The 20,421-nt window shown below is 39.5% G+C and overlaps 1 protein-coding gene across 14 annotated transcripts in view; it reads right to left on the reverse strand.

Annotated features, from left to right (window-relative positions):
* Positions 1–3,098: 3,098 nt before the first annotated feature.
* HIVEP1 (HIVEP zinc finger 1) overlaps positions 3,099–20,421 on the reverse strand; it is a 124,298-nt gene continuing 106,975 nt past the window's right edge. For 12 of the 14 annotated variants that reach the window (XM_068670522.1, XM_068670516.1, XM_068670519.1 and 9 more), the window contains 2 exons: positions 14,168–14,685; positions 9,639–11,374 (listed from right to left, as the gene is read on the reverse strand). In XM_068670522.1, the coding sequence (XP_068526623.1) occupies positions 10,205–11,374; positions 14,168–14,685 (1,688 nt within the window). In that variant the 3' untranslated portion in view covers positions 9,639–10,204. Of the gene's footprint in view, positions 3,653–7,382; positions 7,491–9,638; positions 11,375–14,167; positions 14,686–20,421 lie in introns of those variants that run through there. The other 2 variants (XR_011092552.1, XR_011092551.1) reach the window with 2 other exon arrangements.

Genomic DNA, 20,421 nt, shown 5'->3' on the forward strand with positions numbered 1-20,421 from the left:
CAGAGAAGGCTGCTTTTTGGTTCCCTCCCATACTCTGCTTTGGTGCTTAATTGCCCACCACACAACCCACTCATTTCCTGGCCTCTAAGCCCAGTTTAGCTCTGATTTCCAGCTATCGGTGTTTTTGCACTGATGGGCATTTGCTCTGGGCTTTTTGCCTTTCCCAGGCCCCCAGCCCACCAACACCAGGTAATTCCTCTTCACTGTTCACACATCCCACGTTTAGCTGTAAACTCCTCTCTGAGACCAGGAGAGAAGCATGTCCTCCCTCCTCCCCTAGCCTCTTTGCTGACATGACTAACTCCACATGGTGCTTCTCACGCTGGAAATCTGCTCTCCATGAGGTCTGAAATTATCCCTCAAATAACCAGAGGAGAGAAAGACTATATAGGCTCATTTTGACTTCCATAAACCAAAAGGGCAGCCTGCTGATTTTTAAAATAGAGCTATCAGTTTTCCATACAGCCACCCTGCCTGACTTAATGAGCCATTCCCTTCAAATACCTCACATTAACATGTTTATGTATTTGTTTGCCTAGCTGGGCTCCCTAATAAGCATGCCTTCAGTTCAGGTGCTCTCAGCGGACTGTGCTCTGCCAGGCTGCAGGAAGCCCTCCACTCCTTGCAGCTGCATTGGAGGTTTTCCTACAGAACCCATTAACACCTTGTTCTTGTTCTTAGCGGTTTTGTTTTGCCGTCTGAGCTGAAGATCCTAGCAGGATTACTCAGGTGCCAAGGCTAGGCTAAGATGTTGTGCTAAACTAGGATGTGGCTAGGAAGGCTGATGTCAGAGATGTGCAGGGCCCTGACAGGCTTGGGAGTTATCCTTAGAAGAGTGACAGACAGTGAGCTGATTTTGCACAGTTTTGCACTGTTTTCATTTGTCACAAGGGCCACTGACAAGCCAATGCCATCCTTGCAAGAAAAGGAATGCCTGATTTGGTCTCTTGACTCTTTGATGAAGTCTTTTTCTGCTGTCAGGCTCAGTTCTGTGACTGTTGCCAGATCTGCACACAGAGTCTTCTCTTTTTTTTGCCCTTGCTGGCTAAACTTGATATTCAATTGAATTAACAGCTGGAAATGCATAGGCAGGGAAAATCTGCCTATCTCCTGTACCTATGTTGTTGAAAGCTTCCTGTGTAATTGGATTAGCACTTAAATGTTGTGTGACAAAGATTTATGTCCCAGGTTTTGTAAATGTTCTAAAGGAGAAAAAAAAAACACTTGTCAAACTTCTTTCTGTATCATTTGGGGACAATCATAGTATCACCAGATTAATTACAGTGTTTCTACAATGCTCTCCTCTGATTCTACTATTAAAACACAGCAGAAATCAGTTTGTTTTGACCTTTATTCACAGCCTCCTGTTAAAGTGACTTTCACAACAAAACCCAATTTGTCACATTTTATTTGTACTTTAATTTTATTATTAACAGATTAATGAAGCTGGTAATGGGTTTCCTGATGTTCCCTTTGGAAATGTGAACTGTGTCCCTTCCTTACATCAATCTGCTGTCAGCAGATGAAGTACCTTCACAGAATGCTATTAACTGCTACCAGAAGCAATTAGTCAAAATACCAAGTCAGCTTCAAATGGAGAGACTCCGAATTCCCTCAGTGTATTAGGAAAAGTGCGTTAGGAGGATTTAGTCTTGCCAGAAGACACAAGCTTTAGGTCCTGCAGTAGGCATCTAGGTTAATGACACATAGAAATGCAAATGTATCAGACATTAATTTGCTTGAAGGAGCAATGCCAGCTTAAAAATAAATAAATAAATAAATAATCAATCATGTTCCCATGTCATTAACAGCAACCCCCATTGTACCAGAAATAGCCACATTCTGTTCTCAGATATTGTCCCTGCTACAACCTTAAAAATTAATGTGTGGAATCCTGGTCATCCCGCAGGCAGAAGGAGACTGCTCCTGACCACCATGAGACCAGGTTTTATCTTGGTTGGGCCAGAAAATGAGTTATTTTAAAAGTATTCTCCCTCATCTTCCAAATCATCAAAGTCCAACCCCATCTCAGCTGGCTCCCTTTTTTGTTGGTACCAGAAAGTCACAAGATATTCAACAGGGACATGGGCAAAGTTGGCTCTAGCTTGCTTTTTCCATGTTTGGCACCATCATCTTGCAGACAGCTTTATTATCTCACTCCAGTGTGAGGCTGTCAATTGTCATTGTTGCACAAACATTAAACACAAAATTAACTCAGTAAGCGTGCATCCTAATAGGGTGAAGTTGGAGCTGGAACTGCTTTAAGGAATTGGATAGCACCCATTAAAAAGCTAGCAGCCCTCATAGTGTTCACCACTGTCCTGGATGAAATGACGGAAGAATTTGGGTGTGATATACTATGTCCACAGTGAAGGTTCAAGCATATGCTCTGGCATGCCTAACTGCCACCTACAAACCACCTTCCAGATTGAATAACCCCACTTTTTCTCTCCAGTTGTGGAAAATTATGTTTTCAGTCATTTTCAGTGCATTGCTAATTACAATTGATTTCTGGAGCAAAAGACTGACAGAATCCACTTGAAGATGTAAGAGCAGCATGTTTTATCACCCTTTTACATGAACTTAATGACAGAAAAATGACAGCTCTTTGGTCCTTCATTACAGCTATTTCCACTAACAGGAAGAGCAACTTCTTAGAAAAACAGTATATTGTCCAAATGCTCCCACAAAACCAGTCTCTCTCACTATGCAAGCACATTGTCTGCCATCTTAAATCAAGCACAACTCTTATTCTTAAACAAAAGGATTAAAAGGCACCCATTAAAAGGGGAGGTCAAAATTCAATTAAAAAAAAAAAAAGAGGTTAAAAATTGTAAAAGTATAATTATTTGTGCAATCCTCTAGGTAAAACACACTGCTGAAATAAAGACTTTAATTGACTTGTCAGCTCAAAATTGTGTTCAAAGGTTATGAAGGTAGAAGAGACTATTAAAATAATCTAGTTTGACCTCACAACCTTAAGTTTTGGCATTTCACCGGTACCGATTTATTTTCAGTTGTTTGCATAGGTTAAAAAAAAATGAATAAAACCATCAGGAACACAACAGACTGCATAAACTTGAAACAAAGAGACCACATGCTTTCATGTTCCTTTAATTTGTGTGTTTGTTGGCAAGACTCAATACTTAAATGCTTAGTAGTACCAAGTCCTCTGCTGATGCTGGTAGCACTGCTCTGCTGAAGCTTGCAGATGTCATTCTCCATCAGGTGGGGATCTAGCCTAAGGAGTTTCCAAATGTGAGGAAGAACTAAGTACAAAACTGCAAATACTTAGAAAAGGTAATTTGTAGAAAACTCTGGGTAAACTAAACAACTTCTGAAGTGTCTCTTTTTTTCTTTTCTTTTCTACTGTTTCTTGTATAACAAGGGCTTAGTGTTGTGTTGACCATACCAGTTTTCAGGGTCACATGAGAGAAAAGCTGGGATGCATTTCTTTGTGTGTATCTTTGCTAATCTGTTTGCGCTGTCTCATGTCTTCATACCTAATACATCCTGGGTCTTTGATCTGAGGTGGAGGACATATCCAGGAGGAACGATGATTCACAAGAGAACAGGGTATTCACAGGGGAGCCACTTACCTAGTCCAACAGAACTAATCAGCATTAGGTGTGTGAGTTCTTGCTCTGAAACACTGTAAATAAGAGAGAGTCATAGATGATTACAGGTAAGGGAATAAACAAAGAAACACAACTGAAACCTCCAAGCCTCAAAAATGGCTTCTTAACTGCCCACTTGACCTATTGGATGAGCAAAACTCTCTGGTGTCCAGACTAAAACGTTGATTTCTGTTTTGCAAAGAGACAATCTTTCAACACTTGCTTCTGCTCTGGCTCCTGGATTGTTTTTGCAAATCAGAGACACACCTAACGCTGCACAATGGGGCTGAAACACATGATGCTGCCTTCCTGTGCCTGGGCGCAGTCGAGTGCTCCCCCCCGGCTTGCTGTCTTGCAGCCTGGATCCACTCTCCTTTCTTGTACCACAGCTACATTTCTGCCAGCAAGTGCCTGCAGCTGGGTCACGGAAAAGAGGTGTAGCTCAGTGGGTGCCCACTTACTGCAGGCACCACCTCCCTTACTACGCAGACCCTGGCTGACAAGGAGAACTTGCACAGCACTAACGTGCTTCAGCCTCCCACAAGAAGTTGGAGGCTGCATACTTCCAGATGTTGGGACCAGATTTTCAGAAGTCTTTTAGAACTGTTCTGAAAAAGCCTGCCACTGCACCTGCATGATGCCTGGCACTTCCTGCCAAGGGGAAAATCACAGCTGGTGCATGGTGGCCCTGTGCTCCTGGGAGTTGGTGGATGTACACGGCAATGCTACTCCCTTGCCTGCTGGTCCCTGCCTTGCACATGCTTCCTTTTATTAGAGAGCTGCTATCTACAGGACACAACTGGCACCTCTGCTACATAACATTTTATTTCTTAGAAGGAGAAATCCAGTTGTAAGGTATTTGGGGACCAACAAATGCCCTGCAGCTGGTTCTAAAGCACAAGAGGGATGTTTTAACCATCTAACTTAACAAAAAGAGGGTATGCTAGAGGTATTTGAATTTACAAACAGCTTTCAGCTGGCCTACTGCCAGCATAAATGCTTCATGCATGGTAACGGATTTCCAATAACCTACCGAGCACAGCCACAAAACCAAACTGGTCTTAACATTTGACCTTATTGGGGAAAGCAAACCTACTACTAAAGAAAACCAAGCATGCCTAGCCAGTTGACTGATCTTAGGACAAGCTTTCTTTCCATGATTGAAACTTAGGAATGTAAAGCCTCATCATCTTTCAGCTAGTATGGTTTCCTTAGGTCTAACATGGAATATCTGCAAATAACCACCCACCTCCTAACATGTTGAGTAGTCTGGTCTGTGTAGAGAGGAAAAGTGGAGGAGCAAAGAAAACACCAGTAACATCTTTGCCATGGTTTTTTTTTTTTTTTTTTTGATTCAGCACTTTTGAAGCAAAACATGAACATCAAATCAAATAATTACATGCTGTTACATCCTTGTTGCTGTTTGCTCATCCACCCACTGACATTCCACTTAAAGTTATCTAATAGTCAGTCTTAAGTATTTTAAAGTAGCCTGTTTTTATCCTTAGCCAATAACAGAGTTAGCAATCCAATGTTATGTTAGCAATCCAAACCTTTGACAGTGGTCACACCTTCAACATAAAACCCATAAATGTTTTTTTCTACGTGATCCAAGTCTCTGGTATTTTTTAAATATAATTGAAAATGGCCATCCATACATATGGTGACCCCATCTAGGCAAAGGAAAATTCCTTAAGACATGACAATTCCAGCCACGTTTTTTAAATACATTCATAATTTAATATTCACAACTAGAGACTGACCACAACAGTCTACAATGGATGACACCTAGTGTTCATCTTATAAAGCCTGAAAGTATAAAGCCTGAAAGCAATGTAAGGATTCCCTGCTACTGGTCTCAGAAGATCTTTCAAAAGCAACAGAAGCAGGGGCCTGTTGGATAAATTAGCTGAAGGCTATCTTGAGCAAGTACTCCTACTTGTAGATTACTTGATTTCCCTGGCTTATGGCAAGTCACTCATGCTAAAACAGTTTTTTTTTTTTCTTCTGTTTTGATGAAACCATCCCCATACTAAACATGTGTTTGACAGGCAATTTACAGGTTTAAACAGAAGTGTCTATAAAACCTTGGTGAAGATTATCTTGTAAAAATGAGGGCTTCTGGAAAAAGAAGTATAATTAAATTCATTTTATGTTCAGTTTAAGATACATGTCAGTACAGTCAAGGCAAGATAAATCTTTTTATTAAGAACCAATATAGAACATGTTTAGTTGAGTGTAAGACACAGTATGTGTTTGTTTTTGGGGTCAGCCAGGTGGTGCTCAGCCAAAGTATGCAATCAGAGATGAAATGCATGTGATGTGCCTTTGAATTCGCGTGGGTGCAAAGTGCTGCTCGCAGACTTTCTGATGGGGGACTGGCTGATACAGGCCAAATGTGTGCTGCTCTGGCCTCAGGGCATAATTCACAACAAACCACAAGCTACAGCAAGTTCTTTGAGAATGTGAAAGGTGCAGAAGTGTAAACTAGAACAGTAATTGACACAGCCACAGAAACCCTGCACCTAGCAAGTTTATCTTATTTGAACTACAGCCCAGAGGCTGGGATTTATATCTGGGGATGTAATGCTATATAGACCAAGAGATCTAAGGCCAGTTACAACAAAAGTGGTTGTCTCTGTTTTAGGTCTTGTCCTAAGAAGCAACAGGTAGGCCATGCTGTAGCTTATTAAGCCCAAATGCAGAATGTGGACACATTTAATAAGGTATCTATTCCAAAATCAATGCTGTCACATGGACAGCAAAGGAACAAGTCACCTTCAAAATCAGATAACTGCCTTACCAACAAACATCATATCCTGCAATGAGAAATCAATTGCAGTCCAAGCTGAAAGAGTAGAGCTACACACTACTGCTTCATTCTTTTTCTAGGGAGGGCTCTCACAGAAGCTCACCATGCTGTGTCCTTAATGTAGCTGTACTTGTGCCCAGACTTTAGGTAGCACCTGCTTACAGCCCCTTGATGAGAACAAGTTGTGTGATGATGCCAGACTGTGCCTGGGTGCACTGAGAAGTGACACTTGCCCTGGCCTTTTCATGTTTGAACAGCTGTGCTTTGTTTGCCAGAGGGTGTCCAACAGTGTTAAAAATTGATCCCTGAGTAAACAGCCCTTGTGCTGTTTACTCCAATTCAGCTGTGATAATTCACACCATCTGAAGAGCAGCCTAAGCCTGCACTGGCAAATCTCTGAGCTATTTGCTACTGACTCAAGCAGAAGAATCCCTGCAGCAAAGGGAGTGTAAGTTTCCTACCACTAATGACTCTAAACAAGAAAACAAAGATGCAGTACAAATGGAAAAAAAAAAAAAGAATTAATTTGGATTGAAAATATAATTGCTAACATTATGCTCCCAGGTTTGTGTCAATGCAGTTGACATGCAAATCCTCTGTGTGCTGATGTACAGTATAGATGTTGGTTACACACATTATTAAAAGGAGGCAGAAAGGCACTGATGGATGAGAGGTAGGGAATGTGGCCTTCTCTCCAGTCTGGTCATACTCCTAGATTATTTTTTTTCCTGTTGCCCAATGCTGTAGAGGCATGACAATGAATGCTCATTTTCAAACATATTTGAAGGAAGGTAAACAGTACAATATTCAGGAGGACAAACACCTATCTTCTAGAAAAGTATGATGTCCTCCCACTCCATTTGAAAAAGGAGAGATATGTACAGCTACGCACTCATCTTCATTGTTAGCGGAGATCCTGCTACAAATAAATTCTTTTATTATTGTTGACTTACCAAATGATACACGTCATAACTTTCCTCATTATGACATAATCCATTGTCTTGTCATTCCTATTCTTCAAGGTATTGCTTCCATCTCTTGACCTGATGTCTTCAAAACACCTAGAAAGAAAAGAGAAACGTGTAGATAGTCTGATTCACCAGGTTGAATTTGTCTGCCTCTATGTGCTAGTACAGTATTTCCTGAAATTAAAACTTAGAAAATGAGCACACAAAATTGCTAGTCAAATAAATATTTAAAATGTGTACACAGCAAATCTCCAGAGTTTCTAAACGGTTAGTAAAATCAGGACTTCAGGGCATGTGGAACAGCACTTTCTTTCTCACTGCTTCCTTATAAAATTCAGAGAAATACTAACTCTTGTGATAGCATTACAATTTTTGGAGATAGTTTCACATTGCTGTAAACCTTTTTTTGGTCATGCTGTAGACAAACAGGCTCAAATTAATCAGCATAGTTCTAGTTTACAGGTATGTGTCCATTTTAAAGAAGCTAAAACTAATGTAAATTGCTAGAGTTCTGTAACAGTAAGCCTTCACTTAGTTCCACTAGCACAAGTCAGTTGCAGGCTCTCAATGCATATGTAATTCAGCAATGGGTTTGTTTAACTTTGGCTGGTTGAGGTAATTTCACACATTTAGTATAAATGATAACGATGCAAGACATCTTGACATCACTACACACATATAAAAATAACATAAAAAAGCACAGTGACATTTTACAGTGGTAGCACACAAGACACTCACAACTTTGAAGTCCAATGTTGTGTGGCGCTGAGTACTCTTAACTCTCACTAACTTCAAAGTGCGTTGGGAGCGCATTGTAGTTCAGGTGCTCAGGCCTCATTGAGGCTCCACACAATCAGGAATTATATGAACATTCATGTCTGAAACAAGAGTAATTTCTCCTTTCTAGTACGTGCATTTCTAATTGCTGGACTAGTACAATTCGATGATAATAACAGTAATATAAATGATTTTCTGGTCCTGAAGTGCTCTTTCTGAAAGTTAATAAATTCACTCAACATCACCTACAGTTTTACAACACACTGTAATGGAATAATGTAATGGGTACAATGTGAGTATAGTACAAAAGCCAAAGTAAGGTAGGATCTTGAATATTGCTGTTCTTGAATACAAATGATATGAGGTATGAATTACCTCTTTGAGCTGGATATGGGAGTTAATCTGTGAACAACACAGCCTAGCTCACATTCAGCTTCATTCCTGATGTTTTCAAGCTTTGCTTCCCACCCTTTTCCTCCAGCTGTTTTATGTGTGCTCATCCTTGTTATTTTCACAAAGGTGATGCTGCTTTGAATTTACATCTTTGAGTTTTCTACTGGAACTTGTTTGTTAAATAGATTTTATAAACTTTTGCAAGAATACAACGTTAGGGATAGCAGAAAAAACAACTGGATTTGAAAATTACAGCATGAATCCCAGGTCAATATGAAACTTCCATGGATGTGTGGCCCTACAGCATGTCAGACTTCTTTCTTGAAGCAGCTGAACACATTAAAAATTTCATGGTAACTTCAAATTGCATTCCAGCTGCATTATTCTGGGATCCATCCATGCCTTGGATGCCCATAATAATGAGTTTGTTGATATAATGGCGTGTTAATTGTATGCGTAAAAACTCTCTTTCTTTTTTTTTTCCCTGAATGAGTAAGACAAAGCCTTATTTAGGGAGCAATTAACTTTGTCTAGCTGTAAATGAAGACTACGTGAAACGAAGTCTTATCAGAAGATGATAGTAATTTTTAATTCAAAATCCTTACTACAGCAAGTGGCATTTTAACTAACATCTTGGCAGGTTTTGCAATTAAGAACACACAAAATTATTATTTTCTTGCTTAACAATATTTTAATTTTGATAAAAAACGGCTTTATAGTTCAAGATTACAAATGAAAAATATTTCATCTTGACCCTCTTACTATTTTTCCTCAGGGAAGTTCTAAAATTTTCAGTTATGAAGAAGAAAAAATGGGGCAGATGGATGCTCACTGTACAAAAAGTTGAAGGATTCCCTCCCCACTTTATCATCACCGATGTTTTGAAATGGAAGGTTCTCCTCCAAGTGCCTGAAGAACATACTCTTTCTCTTATGGCAGATGAAAACATGTGGACATATACCGTCAGCAAATCCTTTCAAGCTGCAAGCAATTGGAATGATACTACAATGAACGAATCGAGTGCCTCTCCACCTACTAGGCTGCATCAAGAAGGTACAACGTAAGCAATGGTAAAGTCAGTAAACAAAATTTTACTGTAATATTTCATAACACAGATACTGTATTTCTCTTTGAAGTGTAAAGCTACCGTCTTACACAAGAAAGATGGACAGACCCTTTTCCAAGACTAATATGGATACAATAAATATGGAGTTTTACATACTAGATCTGTACACAGAAACTTTGTCCCACAGCCATAAAAATTTACATTTAACAGTGCAACATATAATTTAATCCTTTATTTATCTGACAGAAGATGTTTACTTACTAAACACAAGCAACTACCTGGTTTTAATATACATATTTTATATATATATATTTTATATATATATATTCAACAATCTGTACAAGTTTCTAAACATAAAACTCCAAAAGGCACAATTGTCTATACAACATGTACAAAAATGGCTGGAGCTGACAAGAAACAACAATTATTGGTCAAGAGTTCATGATTGCACAAATATTAGTAATGAGTTTGTGTCAGAAAAATGTGCTTTAAGGAAAGGAAGGTTTGCAAAGAAACCTGTAAGTGTTATAAAAAAAAAAAAAAAAAAAAGAAACACAATGGAAAACAAAAACTAGGTTGCTATTACAAGTCTATCCTCATCGTCACTGCTGCCATCACTAAACTGCACCATATTTTGCCTCCGGGGCAATGCTGTTGGCCTGTGTACCTGTCTATCCGGAGAGACAGTTTGATGGACTGGGGACTTGCTCAAAACGTCAGAATTCACCTTTAAGCAGGGCTCTGCCGGTGAAGCCCTTTTGACCTGAACCGAAGAGATGTTGCACTTTGGCTTGACATGGTTTGCGAGGTCAGTCTTTTCAGCATCTGCTTTCCCTGGTCTGTTGAGTCTTTCGTAGTCACTTGCAGAGGCAGGCTCTGCAAGGCTCTTCCCGCTGTACCGCTGGCCACTGGGGACCACCTGAGGAGAAGCAGCCCTGGCCACCTTGCTGATGGTGGGGAAGCTGGCAGGAACAGGCTCTGGTGGAACGTCACCGGCTTTGCTGCCTGTGGCTGGTGTTTCAGAGGCTCCCTGACCATCTGTGCTGACCGGACTGACGGAGGGGATGAGGGCAGGCAAGGCGATGTTCAGTATCTGCAAGCCCGGGATGTGTGCCTGAGGGCTGGGGTTGCCCTGCGGGGAAGCGCTGGCAGCCAAAACCTGGAGGCCCACAGCATTCAGAGTAATTCCTGGAGGGTGCATCTGGGGGGCTATGTTCGTATTTGTCAGGCCTAAGACATTCACCGTCTCCATGCTGAGGGGTGGAAGAGGCTGCAGGTTGGGCGTGTTGAGACCCTGGATGCCTGGCACGTTGATCTGTCCGATGGGAATATATGGCACGACGCTGTTCACTTCGGCAACCCCAACAGGATTTGCGGCAGTGCTAGAAGTAGCACAACCCGCCTCGCTGAGGGCGCCTGTAGTTCTGTGGATTACACCGACAGCGGGAATGGTGAGCTGCACTGGCCCTGCCTGAATTGGCACGAAGGTGGAGTAGGTGGCCAGACCGGCGGGGACCACCTGAAGACCCCCTACCGGTACCATGCTGTAGGGCGCCTTGGCTTGCTGTTGCGAATGCAGCGGGAGGTGGCTGAAGAGGTGGGTCTGGGGAGTCCTCAACTTGGCAGCACGTGGCGGGCACCTGGGTGGCTTCTCTTCTGGGATTTCAGCATAGGGCGATGCCGCTGTGGTCCGCATGCCCCGGTCTGTGGGTGATGAGGGGGAGCTGGTGAAGGGCGTGCTCTGGGAGAGGACAAGAGAGACGCGTTAACAGGATGGCCACCACTACCCCTACAGTTATATGGAAATGTGAGGTAGCTTGGCATGCTGCCCACCCTCTTGCACTCCCTTTTAGAAAAAAACAACAAGAAACTGGTTCAGAGTAAATGCTGCCCAGCTTGAACAATGAACTAATTTCCTTCCTTTATTTTTTCAACTCCTTCCTCACCCACTAATTGAATTTTCCTATCACAATTACCCTGGCTCATTTCTCTTGAGCACCAGTACTCAAGAACATTGTTGAATATCCTCTGTACATGTTTCACTTTAAGAGGGAGAAGGCTTTGGAGAGCTGTTTATTGTGGAAAACACCTCAGGCAAAATGGTTAAATAGGCTGGCATTTTTGATGCACCAAGATCCTTTACTGGAGACACTGCAGCCTCTGAAAGGCAGGGACAGCATTACAGCATGTTTATCCATGTATTATTCTAAACCGGAAAATAGGTGATAAGAAATTACAAGAGAAGGATGACAACTGCAGCATCCATGGAGGCTGACGTGACTGATGAATACTGGAGTGAGATTAAGGATCCACATCCCATAGCTGCCCCAGCTTGCCTTGATTCCATGCACAGACCTGGACCAATAATCGTATTATATGCTCCCTTTTCTTCTCATACAGCCTCTGTTACTGACCAAAGCTGGCAAACTCCTTTCCTAAAAACACCTAAAACAAGAAGTCTTAAACTGCAATTGCAGTCTTGCAATATCTTTTCATTGTAGGCGTATTCCAATACATAAAGAGTAGTGCAATATTAATTTGGTTTGTGTAGTCCTAAATCGTAATTCTGTGGCTTTGACCAAACTCTGAAGAACACTCTAGAGCAGGCACAAAAACAAAATAGTAACAGAAATGCTTTTGAAAACTGCTAGTAGGAAATGTATTGGTTAAGGGAGAACACAATCTATTGACCATGCAGTGTCATGCAGTCTAAATGGGAAGACACATGGCAGAAGGAAGTCAAAATCTATCTCAGGATTAAGTACTGTATGACAGCTCACAAGAAATCCTCATTAAGCTGGTACAGGTGATTCTGAGGGAACACACAGCCTCCCTGAACTTTCTTGACCCCTTGTCTCGATGGCAAGAGGTTGGATCCACAAATACACACAACAGGAGCAGAGTATAGATTAAATATCAGACCCACAGATACCATTTTCATTTGGTCTAGGAAAGGAGGTGCTTGACTCATAAGGAATTACTGCCTTGTATATTCATATACGTGACTTTTACATATTAATGTGGAGAATCATTACAGCTATATTAAAAAAGGCCTTAACACTTTCATTTCTGTGAATATTTTCTTAAGCCTTCAGTGGTTCTATCTGACGAGAGAGTAAAATCAGTCAAATGTCTTTTTGGTATCTATTGGCAACAGCTGAAAATACAAAACACAAATATTATGTTCCTACCTTTTGTGGAAGCTGGCTGCAGTGACCAGAGACCAATGCATTTTACTCCCTGTCCTACTACAAAATCGCTCCAACTCAAACCTACTACATGGACTCACAGTTCTTACCAGTAGGAACGAACATGTGTCATACAATGAAATGCAGCAATAATTTTTACTTTTTTTCCTTGTCCACAGTTCATTCTCTTATTTTTTAAATAAATTCAGTAAAAGAGATTTTCAAAGAACAAGCTACTGAGTACTTAAACTATAATGAAATTTTTACTTACTGTTTATGCTTTTGAAAATTTCCTGCTGCTTATTTTTCTGTAACTGCATGCATATACTGCTTGTAAATTCATCACAGAGAATGCAGTAATTACTCCTTTATTTTAAACCATTGAATATTTTGCATCACATTTTTCTGAACACTACTCTGGGAAGCCCTACTGCCTTCATGGTCGCAGCAAGAATTCAAAACTTTCAAGAGATATCATTAGGATCAATCAAGTGTATGATTTAAAATGTCCCCATTAAAGTCCATTAAAATATTGTTGAATTGTAAAATCCCTAATACCTGCCAGTTTCCTTTGGTTTCCCTCTGTGCTTTCCAGCACCGGTTGCAAACATTACTGAATACACCTGCAGTCCTGCGCATAGACTGACCTAGTCTTTCCTCATGCTCTGAAGAGCTCTATGTCTAGAATAGGCACGGGCAATCAGTTCTTTTGTTACCAAAACATTCTTTCAGTTTGGGGAAAACTGATGGCATCGGGAACTCAGATCTCTGATCTGTGCTTGCCTCTCCTTTTGCTATTGTGCAAGGGCAATCTCCTACCTTCCTTGAACATATGGTGATCCTTTCTAATTCTACTGCTTAAGCATATTTGGAGGAGAGATAAACAACTGCACATTTGTATTTTTTTTTACAATGATAAGGCAGAAACCTTTGGGACTAGATTAATTTCCCTTAGGAGCTACCAATAATTCTGTTGTCATATTTCGAAGTGAAATGACTTCTGAATTCTATCACTTTCCACTGAAAACTTCATAACCACAACCATATGTTCATTCCACATATCTTTTATATCCCTTCTCATTAGTAACACAATCTACCAGTTCCAGACTTCAGCTGAAATGACCTTGTTCCAAGTAATCCTTTGTATCAAAATTACAGAATTTTAAAAACCAGTGCTCCCACGACATTGTTGTTTCTACAGCCTGTACTTCAATCACTTTCAACTCTTTTAAAGCATCAGCCAACAACTCTAAGAATACAGGGAAAGGCAAACATTTTGATCTCTGAAAAGTCTCTAAATTTATCTTTAAAATCCTATTCTTTCCCACCGAGTTGGACACTCCTACCTTTGTAAGAACTGCAGTTGATACTAAGGAGTGGCCCATAGCTGCTTCTGGATCAGGGTAATCCACAGACATCTGGTGACCTGGAGATGTAGGAGCGACATCTGCCAGCACAGCACTAGCATTTTGGGGACCTGCTCCTCTCTCCTGGGCTTTATCCTCATGTGCTTCCTGGTGGGAGAACTCCACTGGCGACCTGGAGGTCCTGCTAATTGACTGCACCGTGCTAAGGACAGTCATCTTTGTCAGCAGTGCTTTTGGTAGACCATCCATTGAGTCTGTGTGAACCCCAGCAAAGCAGTCTGGCAGTCTGGTATCTTCATCAGCACTTGTGGCATCCTGCAAACCGTGTCGAGAGGGGTGATGCTGGGGGCTGGCTGTCACTGAGGGGGTTGTGGATAGGACTGACTCGGCTTGGCTGTCTTCATCATCATCTTCGTTGTCATTTTCATCTTCATCTGCACCATCAGACTCCTCTGCATCAAACCCTGACCGGTCACAGCCAAATCTTTGTTTCTCACCTGCAAAAGTAAGAATTAAAAGTTAAGCCAATGAAGGTCGCAGACAAATTAGGAAAGAGATAGAAGAGTGAAAGGTAGAAACACCAAAAAAACTTAGGACATGTGCATTTTTCAGTCACATTGCATCAAAACAAACAAGAAAATTGTCACTTTGATTTTTCAGTGTACATATTTAATTCTACAGTTACATAATCTTTCATCTTCTGTTTTTGTGTTGTTTTCAACATTTTGTATTTGTCTGTTTTAAGCTATGTATAGTTGTTTGCTCAAAGTCACCCTTCACTCTTTCGCTTGAGGAGAAGCAAGCAGATTCCTGCTTCATTAGGTTCCTAGTGACAACATACGAAGCTTGTCTGCCATCCTTCACTGTGGGATATTCTCTAGCTGGTTCTGACTCATAAGTGGGTGTCCTTGTACCTAATATGAATCACTGCTGCAAAAATTTTCGAAAGATACAAACAGAAAGACTGGAGGCTGTTAGTCAGGAATCTGTCTCATTAATAGGCAAGAGATCAAAATTAGACCATACCAGATTTCTTCACTTCGCTGTTTTGAAAGGATTATGAGCAAGTCACCAAAGATGTCCTAGGAGGCAAGAAATTTCATGCATTAGTAAGTATAAAAACTTACTGATGCATGAAATTTTATTAATAAGAAGAAACTCTCCTGACTTCACATCTTAAAGCCAAACTGGATCAAATACTTTCTGCTGGCTATCGGTACATTTTTCTACAAAATACAGCTCTACTGCAGCTTTTAACCTCCTTCTATATCATAACTTGGAAAGAAAGAATCTTCTCTAGTAAAGAGACAAAATCTCATCTGCTGTATCTGATTCCAAGTTGGACTGTCTGGGATCACATTTTATAGAAGACAAAATGCTTTGGATGCACTAGTATTTCGTATTTGATTAAAGGTCTGTCTGCTAAGCTCTCCCCCAAAAATACCAGCATAAAAATCATTTGGCTCTGCAAAATCAGTGGCAGCTGGTTAGCTAAAATAAGAGGTCCTGTTCTAGGGAAATCTACACAATAGCTTACCATCAGAATGAATGACCCTGAAAAAAATGAGACTTTTACAAGAAGGAGAAGGTATGACAAATATATTAGGCTGCTATGCTACCAAAACCAAAATAAGCTTCTTGAGCTCCAGGTAAAATAAATGGGTTTAATTGAGCTACCTCTCAAAAAGCTACCTACCACTACAAGCCTTTCAAATGAGCAGTGCAATTAGGAACAAGACTAATAGCTTCTTTGAAAAAACTCCCCTGTAGTGACTTTGCCCCTCTTTGCCTACACAGTAATTTGTATATTAACTAAATATGGAAACTGTAGATTTTCTACATTTACTACAGCAGGCATGAAACTGAAATGTTATTAAAAATATGCTAAATCCTCTAGGTCATTGGAATGGTGCTAACAAAAATATTTTTTAGGATTTTATATAGTCTTCATTTAAAATTCTCATCTACAGACAAAGCTGTTAGAGAACAAAGTACATTTTAGTGGAAAAATTAATTCAGAAAAGTCCATTCCCAAAATATCAGAAGTAGGATTGTTAAAGATGTTATTAGCAAAACCACACAGAGTTGTTTAACAGTTTTTCTCTGTATTTCTGTCATTTCTCTTCCTCATACAAACATTTCTTCAACAGTAATTTGCAAAGCAAACAAATCTAAAATGTTAGAACCTCCACATATGTTTGAGTTCTGAATGAACTCAGTGCCTCTGCAACAGATGTTGAAAATTTCTCCATGTGTTACATCTAAAGGGTAACACATTTCTTGCAACTTCTAAAATAATGCATGGAACGTTACAAAGTCTTGGGTTTCAGACTGGACTTCCTCTCTATTTTGATCTCACTGTAGGGTACTCTTCTCTTTACCAACATCACATACCTATATTTCCTCTGGGAAATCCTACTGCTTCTTTTCTTTTCTTTCCCTCTCTCTACATGAATCACATTTTCTATGAAGTTGACTTCCATCATGAACGACTATCTCCATTGGCAAAAGAAACAACCTGAAGTGATTAGAGTGATGCCACATTTTTAAAGGGAAAATACACACTCAAACATTCCCTGATTTATAATATGAAACTACCCTTTCAAAATCAACATTTAAAAACACACCAGGATTTATTACAAAACATTGCTTATGTATATCTTTTTTTGCATGTGCCTTCTAGAAAAAAAAAAAAAAAACAAAACATGGAAAGGGAAAAGGGGAACCACGCGTGGGACACAGATTCCTTAAAGGAATCCCTCTGTGGGATATCATTTCCCTCTATTGTTTCCCTGCTTACCTCCACCCTTTATGAGTTTGCCAGCTTCTATTTAAGTGTGGTTACCTGAGGCCAGAGCCTGCAATGTGGGTGAGGTGACAGTAATGAATGTGGTTCCCTTACTCTCACACTGTTTTGGAAACATCAGATGAAAAACGAACAAACAAAACAACCAAGAAACCCCAAATCAGTGTTTTCTTTCTCTGGCGATGCAAAATGGACTGCTCTTCCTTCTATACCCCTGTATGTCTTCTGAAACAAGAGGTGCCCAAACTTTTCTGCAAGTGATCCCTTTAAGCTTCACTGTACAGAGGTGGAATTGTGGGAGGACCTGATTCTGGAGTTTGAGGTGTCAGAGGAACCAGGCAGATTATGGGTCTACCCAAAAAAGGTACCGAAGCTGTGACCACTCATTACAGTGAAAGACTGTTTCCCAAGCACCATCTTGTTAACCACGGAGTTCTGGCCCAGTTCCATTTTGGTAACTGTGCTCAGCCCACTACAGATCACCTTGCACTTTTAATTGGGAAAAAAATAATTCTTTGCTTCCTATCTTAAACTATGAACAATTACAACCATGTGCTTATGTAGCTGATGTATATAACTAGAAATGACTCAATTTCCAAAGGGAACAGAACTGCTTCTGTGTTCAACTTTGTTTGAGGTTGTAAATCAGTGTGGGATGTTTTAGAGCAAAGGATAAGTCATAAATTCAAATTCACTAGCATGTAAGGAAATAGTTTGTGCTGTGAAAATTCCCTGTTAAGAGGAAAGAAAAAAAAAAACACAAAGGAAAAGTTTCACACTTAATAGGGAAGGCTCTTTTCCTTCAACACATGGCTGATCCAAAGCCTCTTCAAGGCACTCTGCATATATCATTCAGCAAGACATCTGCTATCAAGCAAATCAAGTCCCTGGTGGGGCTCCCGGAGCACTTTCCTAGCTGTGCTGCACTTCTCTCATTTCCAACCTTTGCTTAGGAAGCCTGCAAACATTACTGAAAATGCATATCCAAAGTCTTACATGAACCCAACCTGTAATTCTCATGTCTGAAGAACACCCAAAAGCTGTTCTGTTTTATGAAAGCTACTTCTCTTTCAAATTTGTAACTCTTATCATCTTAGAAGAAAGACTGACAGCCTCAATTTTTGATAAAGACTGCTTATGGAAGAGTAAGGAATGTCTCTCATCCTCTGTCAACCGCTGCAATCTCTTCTTTTAAGCCCTTTTCTTTCTGGACTTCGCAGGAAAACTTGGTACTTTCGACTATAGACATAAATGCTTCAAAAATTGGTAACAGCTGGAAACAAAAGTGTACTAGAAAGGCTAACACAATTTTTGATCAAGGATTTTGCTAGCATTCCAGCTTTAATCATATTTAATACAATTAATATTTTTAATCCTATGTAGTGATGTAAACACAAAAGTCATACCCAGATATCTTATTGCTTCATTTATTTTGTCCTTAAATCCTCAGATCGTTAATCAGGTAGGTATTTTGTTTATGGTGTTGAGCTAATTGGCTAAGGCTCTGTTAAAATACTTTACCCCAAAGCAAGAAAGAAAAACCCTTCAAGTTCTTCAACACAATAGAAGAGTTATCGACATCCTAACATGTCCATTAGCAAACAGCCTGTGTCTGGTAAGTCTATATGCTACTTTTTTCGTGATGCTGTGAATTAGGTACCTGATACAGGGCTTTCTCTATGTACTTTAAAGTTCCTTATTTCAAAGGTTTTCCTACGTGAATCCTTATTGTACATGATTTTAACAATGGTCATCTAGTTACTATTATATTGCAAAGTACCAGTAGAAACATTCTTCAGAATCTAAACTTAGGAGTTTGTAATTTTAATTGACATATTATGACCAATAAGTCCATTACATGATCAGTTTTATCAGGCCCTGGTCCTACAGGCTTAGTGGTTTCTGCACCAAATCCAATGACAGAGTTTGATGGCTTATAACTTGATCATATTTAGGCAGATTTTCACATGAAGAGCAAAATGTTTGTTCGTGTTCTTTCATTGCCATGAAGCCATGAAAATATAAGTCCAGATTGCGTAAGTTTTATGAGTTTCTAAGCAAATGGAAACACGTACTTAGACTAAGTATAGGTATCACTATTAGATCTGCTTATACAGATTAAAGACATTTTACTAAGTATCTGTTGTCTACTGCCTATTTCCATCATTGATTTTCTCTGTACTAAATCTATAGGCTCTTAGCACTTGAGTAATTTAAAGCAGTGCTTATCAACTCAAATGGTGTAAGTGTCTTCAGTTACGGATTAATATAAAATCTATATAAAAGCATTTAGTAACAATGTATCTGTTCTCTCTCTCTTCTCCATCAAATTTAAGAAATATATATACAAGATGACAATAAAGGCAGAAATATTTTGAGTACGGTATCATATAAACTTAACTTAAAAGTAAGGTCTGTATGTTATTAACACATTCTGTATTTTTCTAAACAAATACAACCTTAGATTTCCCTTTTGCCTATTGAATTACTCTTGCAACGGACCGTTCCACAACCATTCAAACAAATTTTAAAAAGTAAGGGTAAACAAAATACTGCTGGGTGAAACAATGGTAGCATCTATATCCAAACGTGTTGTCTCCTTGTCTTTGCAAGTCCTTTCACAGGCTTTACTTGACTGATTTCAGTCTTGCTTCAGCTATTGTCCACTGCTCATCATCACCACACAGGACTCATAGTGACATCTACTGGGTTAAATTCAGACTAGTAATAGCCAGTGCTCCTCAGAAATGAGAAGGAAAAAAAAAAGCAAGCTTTTGATTTTTACTCCTAGGAGTATGGAAAATAAAGTAAAAATAACCTAAAAAAATAAGAGTAACCTCTGTTTCCTTAAAGAGATTATTTATGCCTAAATCTTCCAGGGTAACCTATATATTGTAAATCCACCCTACCATTAGCTAGTCTATTCTCAGGCTGTAGGTGTAAGGCTCCAGCATACTTAATATACATCTAGTTGAATACTAGGCAGTGATACTAAAAAAAAAAATAAATAAATAAAAAATCATGTGAGTAACACAGAAACAGCTTTCCATTCTACTTACAAAAGGAGGATATTATTACAAGAATTTTCATTTATTTTTACTTATATGCAGGTGCAGTGAAAACACAGTGAGTCATGATTAAGCTAATGAACAGCCATGGAAACTAATTTAAGATCCACTATGATAATAATATATAGCTAATTAACTTAGAAACACTGTATCTTTAGAAGGGTTTATTTAATATTGCAGAAAATGAGAGTTTTATACTCTGTGTAGATATATATCTATGTAAGACACGTGAAACTTAAAATTAGGCCTTCTTATAGGTACATCTGGAATGTTTCTGGATATTGTTTTCTATATACAATTTAAACAAGTTCTCCCCATTTACAGGCTTCATTATTTAATAACTCATCTTCACATTTACT

This window comes from Anas acuta, chromosome 2 (genome assembly GCF_963932015.1).
Source record: "Anas acuta chromosome 2, bAnaAcu1.1, whole genome shotgun sequence".
NCBI lineage: Eukaryota > Metazoa > Chordata > Aves > Anseriformes > Anatidae > Anas > Anas acuta.